Source organism: Pituophis catenifer, unplaced genomic scaffold (genome assembly GCF_029215685.1).
Source record: "Pituophis catenifer annectens isolate HBS135680 unplaced genomic scaffold, rPitCat1.0.hap2 SCAF_15, whole genome shotgun sequence".
Classification (NCBI taxonomy): domain Eukaryota; kingdom Metazoa; phylum Chordata; class Lepidosauria; order Squamata; family Colubridae; genus Pituophis; species Pituophis catenifer.
Window position 1 is genome coordinate 1,263,054 of NW_027256895.1, and position 11,347 is coordinate 1,274,400.

Genomic DNA, 11,347 nt, shown 5'->3' on the forward strand with positions numbered 1-11,347 from the left:
CCCGAGGGGAAGGGGCTGCGGAGCACGCGGGAGCCACGAGGGTCTCGAACAAGGAGGGTGATGCCACGCAGCGCATCAGCTGAGCTTCTTTTTGGGGAGGGGGAGACAAGCGGGAGGGTGGGGGTCTCGCTCCGAGGGGAAGGGGCTTCGCCCACCCAGGAAACCACGAGGGTCTCGAGCCACGGAGGATGAGGGTGGGAGCAGCCACGCAGCGCATCAGCTGGGCTTTTTTTGAGGAGGGGGGCAATATAAACCAGCCACGCGTCTCTCGCGGAGCAGCGAGGGGGGATCTCGCCCCGAGAGGGAAGGGGCTTCGAAGCGCCACCCAACCCCAGGAACGCGAGAGGCACTCTGCACGTGCTTAGCGGCGCACGCAGAGAGCCAGAGGTAGCAAAATTGCGGGGAGGGGGGCATTCTTGGAGTGGAAAAGGGGCAACCCTGACTCGCAGCCGATCGTCGGGATGAGGCCGGCCAGCCCTCTTCCCCCCCCTCCGCTTCAGAGAAACTATAGGAAAGACACCCCCCCCCCGTCCCACCAACACCCCAAATGGGGTTTTTTTTGGGGGGGGGGCAGGAAGCCTGGCACGAAGGCAGCTTCCATCCTCTCGGCGGGGATAGACTACTCCTATACAAGGAGGTTCTCTTTGTTCTTGGGAATCTGTCGGGTTGTTGGGGGTAGGTAGGCAGGGGAGCTTCCCCATCATCTGGGCGGACACGCGTGCCAGCTTTTGCGTGGGCGCCGAGAAGCGAACACGAGAGTTTCCCAATCGGAGGCCCCCCCCCCGAAAAAGCCTGGGGAGGGGCGTTTCGGGCCAGAGTGGGAATCCCGAGTCCCGATGGAAACCCTTGCGTGTAGTGTAGGGGGGGCTATGAGATCACCGGCCCCCACTAAGCTTCTTCGGGTCATTTCACGGTGGGCATCCGAGGGAGGAAAGGGTGACAGCGGGCAGTGGGTTTCCCAGCGCGCATTTCCTCAGGACGCGCGTTCACACGTTACAAGGCTTTTGCACGCGTGTTTGGGCCGCGCTGATGGGCGGGTGATGTTCGCTGTGAATCCAGCGACCAGGAGGGCTCCCATGTTGGGGAAGACCGGGCTGGAACATCAGGGCAGCTGTGGTCCAAGATGGAGACGCCTTGCCACCCCCCCATCTCTGCGCTCCTGCTGCCCCCTGGCGGTCCGAGCAGGTCATTGCAGCTCAGCAGAACGCGGTCGCATCCAGGCCGGTCGTTAAAGAGATGTACTGAGATGCAATTTTCGTGGAAGAACGGGGAGAAACCGTGCAAAAAAAAGAAAAAACAAAGGAACCGGAGTTAACGTCGGGAACGCGTGACGTTGCGTGAAAGGCAAGCGCGGGTCCCCCATTTCCCCTCCCGCACCTCCCTTTCCACGTGCTGGAATAAGGGAAGCCAGAGTACCGAAGATCCCCCCACGCGCGTGGGAGGAAAGAGACGCCAGAGAAAGGAAAGGGCACCACTTGGAAAAGCTCCAAAGGGACGTTCCCGTCTCTTCCACCAGAGGGCGCCGTGGGTAAATCGTCCGCCTTAATAAATTACGCCGGCAATTGCTGAAACTGCGCCCGCCTCTCCGCCTTCCTGGGATTGGCTTCTGTGCCGTGATTGACGGCCTCGTAGGCGAATCGGATTGGAGGACGCACAGAAAAACGAAACTAAGGAAGGAAGCTCATTTCCCATTGGATAGTCAGGTCCTTCACCAAGCTTGCCGTTCAGGAAGCGGTAGCGAGCGCTGATTGGCTGAGAAGGATGCGTCGGATGGGCGCGGCTTGCATATGAATGAGGCCCCGCGGACGCCGATTGGCTAAGACGCGCCTAGTGGGGAAGCGTTCGAACCTAGCGGAGGATGGCGGCCGCGGCTACTTTTTTCCGCCGCCTCGGGGCGCTGAGCGGGGCGTCGGCGGTGGGGGCGGCCGCTTATGGGGCGCACGGTGAGCGGGCTTTGCTTGGGAAGGATCGGCCCGGCTGGAGCTCGGATCCAACCAGCGGAGGCGCTTGGAGAGAGAAAGAAAAAAAAAAAAAAGACCCTGCTGCAAATATGGGGAGGGGTCTTTATGGGGTGGGGGTCTCTGCTAGAAGCCTGGGGAGGGGGGAGAGGGGGTCAGATGGCGGGGGTCCCGGGATGGGGGGGAGGAAGGGCTGCTCGTTTTAAGACGGGGCGGTCGCTTAGCGGCACTCTGAAATGATAGGGGGAGTGGGTTGGACTAGATGACCTCTTAAGGTCCCCTTGCAGCTGGATTCTGAGCCTTTGGGGTGGGGGAACCCGTGACGTCATGCAGGTATGACGTCACCCCCCTCCCACTTGCAGATGACCTCACTTGCAGAAAAAGGGATTGTCCCCGACGTGTCCGGAGAGGTCTCTGAACCGACCAGCGAGCCTTCAGGGGTCCCCCCAGCTGCCCCCCAAGTGGCTCTCGCTTGGAGGCCACGCGGGGGAAGCGCCAGTTTGAAGCCCCCCCCCATTGGACGGGACGGTCAAATAAAACTGGGCTCCCCTCCCCCATCCTTCTGCCCCTCCCCATCATAACCGTCCCCTCCCCCCGCTGCTCTTCTTCCAGGCTTCCACCCCAAGGAACAGCCAGAGTACCTGAAAGAGGTAAAAGACCCCACCCACCCACCCCCAAAGACCCTCCCCCAAGGGAACCAGCAGCTCCAATGCCAGGCTTCCCCCCCTCGGCCAAGCGACCCCCACGTTGGAGGGGTCCTGCCACTCTGAGAGGGGCAACTGGGGGGTCTCCACGGTTGTGATGCTTATTTATGGTTGTTTTTTCTTTTCTCTTCCCCAGTTGTACGACACGGCCAATAAGTACCATTTCCTGCACAGCCTGGCCCTCTTGGCTGTGCCCCACTGCCGCTACCCCATGCTGGTAGGTATTCTTGGGGTGGGGGGGGCACAACCCCACCCCCCCCACCTGCTCCCACCCCCCCTCCCACCCCCCCCAGTTCCTTCCTCCAAGAACAGAACAGAACAGGAATTAGACGATGTATAGGATGGGATGGGATGGAATAGAGTAAGGAATAAAAAAGAATAGATAGAGAATAGAATAGAGTGAATATTGGAATGAAGAATAGAATAGAATGGAATGGAATTGGAATTGGAATTGGAATTAATATTGGAGTGAAGAATAGAATAGAATAGAATAGAATAGAATGAATATTGGAATGAAGAATAGAATAGAATAGAATAGAATAGAATAGAATAGAATAGAATAGAATAGAATAGAACTAATATTGGAGTGAAGAATAGAATAGAATAGAATAGAATAGAATAGAATAGAATAGAATAGAATAGAATAGAATGAATATTGGAATGAAGAATAGAATAGAATAGAATAGAATAGAATAGAATAGAATAGAATAGAATAGAACTAATATTGGAGTGAAGAATAGAATAGAATAGAATAGAATAGAATAGAATAGAATAGAATAGAATAGAATAGAATAGAACTAATATTGGAGTGAAGAATAGAATAGAGTAGAGTAGAGTAGAGTAGAGTAGAGTAGAGTAGAGTAGAGTAGAGTAGAGTAGAGTAGAGTAGAGTAGAGTAGAGTAGAGTAGAGTAGAGTAGAATAGAATAGGAATTAGATGATGTATAGGATGGGATGAGATAGGAATAGAAAAGAATAGAGAATAGAATAGAATAAATATTGGAGTGAAGAATAGAATAGAATAGAATAGAATAGAATAGAATAGAATAGAATAGAATAGAATAGAATAGAATAGAATAGAATACAGTACAGTACAGTACAGTACAATACAATAGGAATTAGATGATGGATAGGATGGGATAGGATGGAATAGAGTAAAGAATAAAAAAGAATAGGTAGAGAATAGAATAAATATTGGAATGAAGAATGAAATAGAATAGAATAGAATATTAGAACAGAATAGAATAGAAATAGTAGAATAGAAATTAGGATAGGATAGGATAGGATAGGATAGGATAGGATAGGATAGGATAGGATAGGATAGGAATTAGATGATGGATAGGATGGGATGGGATAGGAATAGAAAAGAATAGAGAATAGAACAGAACAGAACAGAACAGAATAGAATAGAATAGAATAGAATAGAATAAATATTGGAGTGAAGAATAGAATAGAATAGAATTCTTTATTGGCCAAGTGTGATTGGACACACAAGGAATTTGTCTTTGGTGCATAGGCTCTCAGTGTACATAAAAGACAAGATACGTTCATCAAGAATCATAAGGTACAACACTTAATGATAGTCACAGGGTACAAATAAGCAATCAGGAAACAATATCAATATAAATCGTAAGGACAGCTTTTGCAAGCTTCATGGCTGCCTCCGGAGGTGACATTTAAAAGAAAACAAAAGTGGTGTGTGTGTGTGTGTGTGTGTGTGTGTGTGTCAGGGTCACGATCTTCAATTGGGATGGCCTTTTTGTGGTATGCAAAAAATAATGAAATACATAGAGACTTTTCCAAGACGTTATGTTAAGGAATGCTCTACTCTTAATATGGGGAAAACGTTTAAAGCAAAACATGATATGAAAATACCAGTTTGGCTTTCCACTGTGGAAGCACTGAATAATAATAATAATAATAATAATAATAATAATAATAATAATAATAATAATAATAATAATAATAATAATAATAATACTTTATTGTCATTGTACATGTATACACAGTATACCCATACAACGAAATTCACTCAACATCCAAAGACAAGGTCTAACACCCATAACAATCCCCAAACGCCCCTCCCACCCACCACAAATTCCCCACCCCTAAACCACCCAGACATCCACACAACAGACCAAGGAATGCTGTCCAACAGCTCACAGATGTTGCAAATCTGGGGAAAAAATGGTTCCGTAGAAAGATATTTTCAATGACAAAGGGGAACTGAAAACTAAACAGGGAATTGCAAAATGAAGGAGAAGACCTTGCATAATGGCCATGCTTGCAAATACAAAAAAAAAATGGGGTTTGGTCCCCAGGAGTGGGGCGATGGGGGGGGCTCCATCTTGCTTCTTTTGACCTCTCCCTCCCCCCCATTCCAAACTCCTCCAGGATTTTCAGCTGGCTAATTCTTGGTGGGAGGGCATTTAGGTGGTGGGGGTTTCCCCCCCCGTCCTTTCTGAAAATCTGGACCCTCTCCTGATGCAGTCGGATACCTGGGGGTGGGGTTCCATGTGCTGCTTTAACATGGGAAACCCTCCCTCCCTAAATTCCCTACAGCAGGGGTCTCCAAACTTGGCAACTTTAAGACTTGTGGACTTCAACTCCAACTGGCTGAGAAATTCTGGGAGTTGAAGTCTACAAGTCATAAAAGTTGCCAAGGTTGGAGACCCCTGCTCTACAGCATCGTTTTTTTGAACCTTGGCACCTTTAAGAGGTGTGAACGCCCAGAATTCTGGGAGTTGAAGTCCATTCCTATTCCATTCGACTGTGGAATTCTGGGAGTTGAAGTCCAGCTCTCTTCCGGTTGCCATAACCTCACAGTAGTTTTGCTTATAATTATGTGGATTGTGTATATTATGTTTACTTCTCTTTTGTCGTGTTCTCATCATATACTAAATGATGACGATGATGGCTGTGGAATTCTGGGATTTGAAGTCCATTCCTATTTTCATTGCATTCTGGGAGTTGAAGTCTAGCTGTCTTCCAATTGCCATAACCCCACAGAAATTTTACTTATAATTACATGGATCGCATATTTATGTTACTTCTGTCGTGTTCTCATCATACCAGGGTGGATTTGATTTAAATCGAGTCGATTTAAATCATGATTTAAATCACTAGTAAAAAGGCTTGATTTAAATCGACTCGATTTAAATCATAATTTTTAAAGAGCAGCTGTCATCTCTGCTACTCGTTTGACCCGCTGTTGACTCACCGATAGTCCCAGTGTTGCAGAATATACAGCCTCCTCATGCTACATAACTAAGCTCCATTTCATGCTGAATAAACTAAATTATTTATGTATCTTAAATAGAAAACTATCTTACAATACATTTTTACCCAAAAAGTTTTTTATTAAAATAAATTCAATAAAAATCAAAAAAATCTGATTTAAATCAAAAAATCCGATTTAAATTAAAAAAATCCGATTTTTTTGATTTTTTATAAAAAAAATCATTGATTTTTATCCACCCTGCATCATACGCTAAATGATGATGATGATGGCTGTGGAATTCTAGGAGTTGAAGCCCACCCCTCTCCAACTGGCCATAGTTGATAAGCGCTGCTCCTTCCTTCGTCTTCTGGGTGCAGTTTCTCCATCTACACCCAGATGGGGGAAACGGAGCCCGGGCGTTTCCTGGCTTGGCACAGGGAGGGACGTCTGTGGTTTGCAGGGAGGGGCAGACATTAAAGCCCTCTTTGTTCTTTGCTAGGCTGGCGGCATCCTGTCGACGGGCATGGGGCTCTTCTGCGGACCGTTTTATTACCACGCGATGACTGGCCAGCCGGCCTTCACCCACGTGGCCCCCTACGGCGGGAGCCTCCTCATCCTTGGCTGGCTGGCTTTGGCTCCCTGACGGCCCCTGGCCAACCTCCGTGTGGGTCTCCCGCCCCAAGAAGCTCTGCTCTGCCCACTGGACCTTCCCACCATTCTCCATTTTTGGGGGGGTCAGGAAGGGGCTCGGGCTAAACCTGCCCTGGAATTAAATCCCTGGAAGAGCTGAATCTTCTCTTTTTTTAGGGGGGAAAAAAAAATTAGATAAATTAATATTATTGTGGGTCCAGATTTGTGACGGGGAGGAATGGGGTCGTGCCGAGGCTGGTTGGCTTTGCGCGAGACGGTACAGAATCATGCAGCTTTAATTGTGATTTTAATAAACGGACTTGATTTTACCCCTTGCGGACGTGTCTTTTTGGGGGGAAGGTTCGGGGGAGTTGAAGTCCACCAGGCTTAAATTGGCCAAGGTTGGAGACCCCTGATCTATAGTTTCAAGAAAAGATTGGACAACCATTTGTCCAAGAATGGAAGGTGCACTCCTGCTTTGGGCCCCTGGGGGTTGGACTAGAAGACCTCTAAGGTCCCTCCCAGCCCTAGGAGTCTACAGTTCTAGATTATAGTCCAACACACAGGTGATCCCATTATCACGTGGGAGGTGGCCCCCTCTGAATTAGGGTGACCCCAGATTAACGGTGGAACGGGGCTAAACAGACTTCAGAATTAAAACACCCAACTATGGGCTCCCTTATTCATCTTATTTATTATTAATGTATCTATACATTCAGTTTCTGTAGCCTCCCAACTCAACCAAGCTGAACTCCCTAAAACACACCAATCAAAACATCCAAAGGAAGAGTCACGTTTAAAATATTGCGTCAACATGAATCCCATCGAAACCAAAAATCGGGGTCACCCCAAATGTCGAAACAAACCCCGTAAACCACCTAGAGTTAAAAACACAAAAGACGCGATCCCAAAGAAAGATTCTCCCCAAATGTGTCAAGTCTTGAGATTTTTGAGTCTGAGTCACTAAAGAGTGACCATCCGCAAACAAAAGACGATTTCTGGGAAATGTTGCAAGACTGAAAAACCCTATTTGTGACTTTCTCACAACCCCTGAAAACCAACCGGCCTCCATGGCTGGAAGGAAGGAAAGAAGGAAGGAAGGAAGGAAGGAAGGAAGGAAGGAAGGAAGGAAGGAAGGAAGGAAGGAAGAATGGGCTTAAATCCCACCCCCCAAGACTGAGATTTTGGGGTTCATTTGAAGAGGTCACCCTTGGTAGGTGAATTGAAAAGGCTGGAGAATTTTAAAGAGGGCAAAACCTGGAATTTCCAGGTGTGATGCAATAAAGGAGGTGCCCTTTTTGGGTCGGTAATAGAGACAGTTTTGGGGTGTAGGGCACCCCGCCTTCCCTTCCCTCCCTCCCTCCCTGAGAGTTTCTGCAAACTGAAAGAACAGGCCAGATTCTAGCATTTGGGGCCTAAAAATAGTGATATGTTTATTTTATTTCAATCCACCAATCAGAATAGAGCCGGAAGGGACCTTAGAGGTCTTCTAGTCCAACCCTCTCAAGCAGGAGCCCCTATACTGTTTCAGACACGTCTCTTGCATTTTTATTTATTTATTTATTTTTATTTTTATCTTGTATCCAGCGTCTCTGTCCTTTAACTCTGAAGTGTGGAGCAAAATAGATCATATTAAGGGTGTCCAGTCGTGGGCCACTTTAAGGCTTCCCCATGCTGGCTGGGGAATTCTGGGAGTTGAAGTCCAGAGGTCTTAAAGGGGCCAAGATTGACACCCCGGATTAGACAGAGGTTAGGTAGTAGGTTGAGGAAGGTATGATGGAGAAAAGCAGCTCTCCTATTATTATTAATAATATTATAAACTTTTATTCATTAAACATGAAACTCTGTCAACTAAACATTTAAAAATGGATCACAAATTATTGACTGGCGCTGATGGTTGATATGAGTTGCTGCCAGCATCCTAGGTATCAACCATTAGTAATAGTAATAGTAGTAGTAGTGGTATATACTTTATTCATTAAACATGAAACTCAGTCAATTGAACATTTAAAAATGGATCACAAATATTATTGAGTGGTCCTAATGGTTGATATGGGTTGCTGCCAGCGTCCTAAATATCAAATAATAATATAATAATAATAATAATAATAATAATAATAATAATAATAATAATAATAATAATAATAATAATATAATCTGACTACCTACAATGCCATGACCGTGTTGCTAAGATCATTCACTGGAAATTGTGCCAGACGTTTGGATTTGAGTACAAAAACCGCTGGGAACATCAGGTTGAGAAAGTTTTAGAGAATGAGAAACTCAAGATCTTGTGGGACTTTAGGATTCAGACAGACAGGCACTTGGTCCACAACACACCTGACATAACAATAGTTGAAAAGAAAAAAGTATGGTTCATTGACATTGCAATACCTGGTGATGCACGGATTGAAGATAAGCAGCAAGAAAAAAATCACAAAGTACCGAGATTTGCAAATTGAAGTTGAGCGACTGTGGAAAAAGAAATCGTGTGTTGTCCCGATTGTAATTGGAGCCCTTGGAGCAATACCCAAAGGGCTACCCCGCTATTTAGAAATTCTAAATTTGCCGGACTTGAACACTTTGACTCTACAAAAAACCACCTTACTCGGAACAGCTTACATGCTCCGACGATACCTTGACATCACGGTACCAGGAGATGCCAGAGTCGAAGAAAAAGAACTGGGAAAAAAATCACGAAATATCGCGACTTGGCCATCGAAACTACACGGCTATGGATGAAGCATGCAACAGTGATACCCATTGACATCGGAGCACTGGGTACCATATATTTTACAAAACATATCAAGAAATTGCAGCTTCCTGCAATAACACCAGCGGATCTGCAAAAAACTGCGCTACTCGGAACATCGTACGTCTTAAGAAGGTCCTCGGTTGATCCCTAGGACGCTGGCAGCAACCCCTATCAACCATTAGCACCAGTCAATGGAATTTGGGATGCATTTTTTAATGTTCAGTTGACTGAGCTTCACGTTTAATGAATAAAATTTATTACTATTTATTATTATGTATTAGTATTATTTTTAGTGGCCAGTCCAAGCTACAAATGCACTGAAAAAAGTGACTTATGACCATTTTTCACACTTACGACCATTGCAGCACGCCTATAGTCACATGATCAAAATCCAGACACTTGCCAAATGACTCACACTTATGACAGTCGCAGTGTCCCAGGGGTCATGTGATCCCCTGAAAAACAAACTCAATGGAGAAGCCAGATTTGCTTAACAACCGGGTGACTAGCTTAAGAACTGCATTGATTCACTTAACAACGGTGTGACAAAGCTCACTTAGCAGCTGTCTCGCTTAGCAACATACATTTGGGGTTCCACTATGGTCGTAAGTCGAGGACTACCTATACATATTTTTATTAATGTTATTTATTAAACCATTTTTATATAGCCTCCCAACTTACACATAGGGCAGTGCCTGGAATAACATTTCTTTAAAGGCCCTTTTATTTACTGGCCCCCAAGGAAACTGCATAGCCCAGAAGTCAGGCGCTTCTCTGAGCTTCGGGAGCTGGGTTCAAGAGTTCCCAGAAAGACCTGGTTGACCCATTCCCATCATTTTTGCCGGCTTGTGGCTTTGCAGGCTTCGAGACAGGAGAAAGCATTCGAGGAAAAAGCCCGCAGCCTCGGTTTTCCTCCCGAGGGCTGCTGCGTGGCTGGGGCTGATGGGCGTTGTAGTGAAAGTCCTCCGCAAAGGATGCCTCGCGGAAGAGGCGCGGCAGCGGAGGCTGGCACAAAGGCCAGGCCGGGCGGGGCCGGCGAAGAGGACAGACGTGGGGCGGGGGGGGGGTGAGAGAAACCTGCTTGGGAGGTTGGGGGTTGGACTAGATGACCTACAAGACCCCTTTCCAACTCTGTTCATCTGAAATAGGCAAGCCCTTTCCGACGTGCAGGCGATGCTTTCACCGGGCGGGGGAAGGGTGGAGCCGGCAGCCCCCCACCCCACCCCGCAAGGGGTTAACCCTCCCCCGAAGCCCCTCCCCACATCCTTCCAGCTCCGCCCCCCCCTCAAAGCAGAACAAAAAGCGGCGGGGCCGCGCACGCCGCGCCCCCGACAAGCGTGGCTTCCTCGCACCGGCTGGGTACCGCTGGCCTTCCTTGGGGTCTGCAGGTAACGGGGTTGGGGGGCTGGAGAGCGACAAAAGAGGAGGGGTCCGGGAAGGGAAGACCCAAGGCTGGGGGTCGCGGGCTCCCTTCCCCGCCGGGGGTCGCTTTGGCCCCGTTTCTCAAGCCCCCCCCCCTCCGCCCGCTGCTTTGTTTTTCCTTGAGGCTGCGCAATTCGAGCTCTGTGACCACCCCACCCATCATCCCCGGCCATGATGGGCGGGGGCGGCAGGGAAAGCCGTTTTTCTCGCCCCTTTTTTTTTTGGTCGCAGCTCTTCGAGACGGGCGGCTTCCCTTTTGGCCCTAGACTAGAGTGTGGCCTACCTTGCCGGGATGTTGTAGGGCAGGGATCGCCGGACCCATAAGGCTGAGTTCTTGGGGCCGCGCGATCCACAGAGGCTAACCCTCGCAGGCTAAGCCCAGCCGCTCCCAGCTCTTCACTTTAAACACCCCCGCCGCCCCCTCCCCAATATGAGTGCTTCAGAAACTGGGGGGGGGTCGCCCATCGCCCGCCGCCCCCTCTTTGCCTCCAGATAGCGAGGCTTTGCCAGCCGATGCCCGCTCTGCCCTCCTCCCAATCCCGGAGCCCCTTTTGGGTCGGTTCCTCGGTCTTTTCCTCCCGACGAGGAATTCTGTGAAAGTCAGCGGACTGCGCGTTGGATTGAGTCCAGGAAGGATCGTGGTTTTACGTAGTCATCGC

The 11,347-nt window shown here is 48.2% G+C and overlaps 1 protein-coding gene across 1 annotated transcript; it reads left to right on the plus strand.

The window, feature by feature from the left end:
• Positions 1-1,833: 1,833 nt before the first annotated feature.
• TMEM256 (transmembrane protein 256) lies at positions 1,834-6,840 on the plus strand. The gene is made up of 4 exons (XM_070954754.1): positions 1,834-1,943; positions 2,571-2,608; positions 2,799-2,879; positions 6,381-6,840. The coding sequence occupies exons 1-4, from the start codon at positions 1,859-1,861 to the stop codon at positions 6,522-6,524; spliced, it is 348 nt and encodes a 115-aa protein (XP_070810855.1). The 5' UTR covers positions 1,834-1,858; the 3' UTR covers positions 6,525-6,840.
• Positions 6,841-11,347: the final 4,507 nt, after the last annotated feature.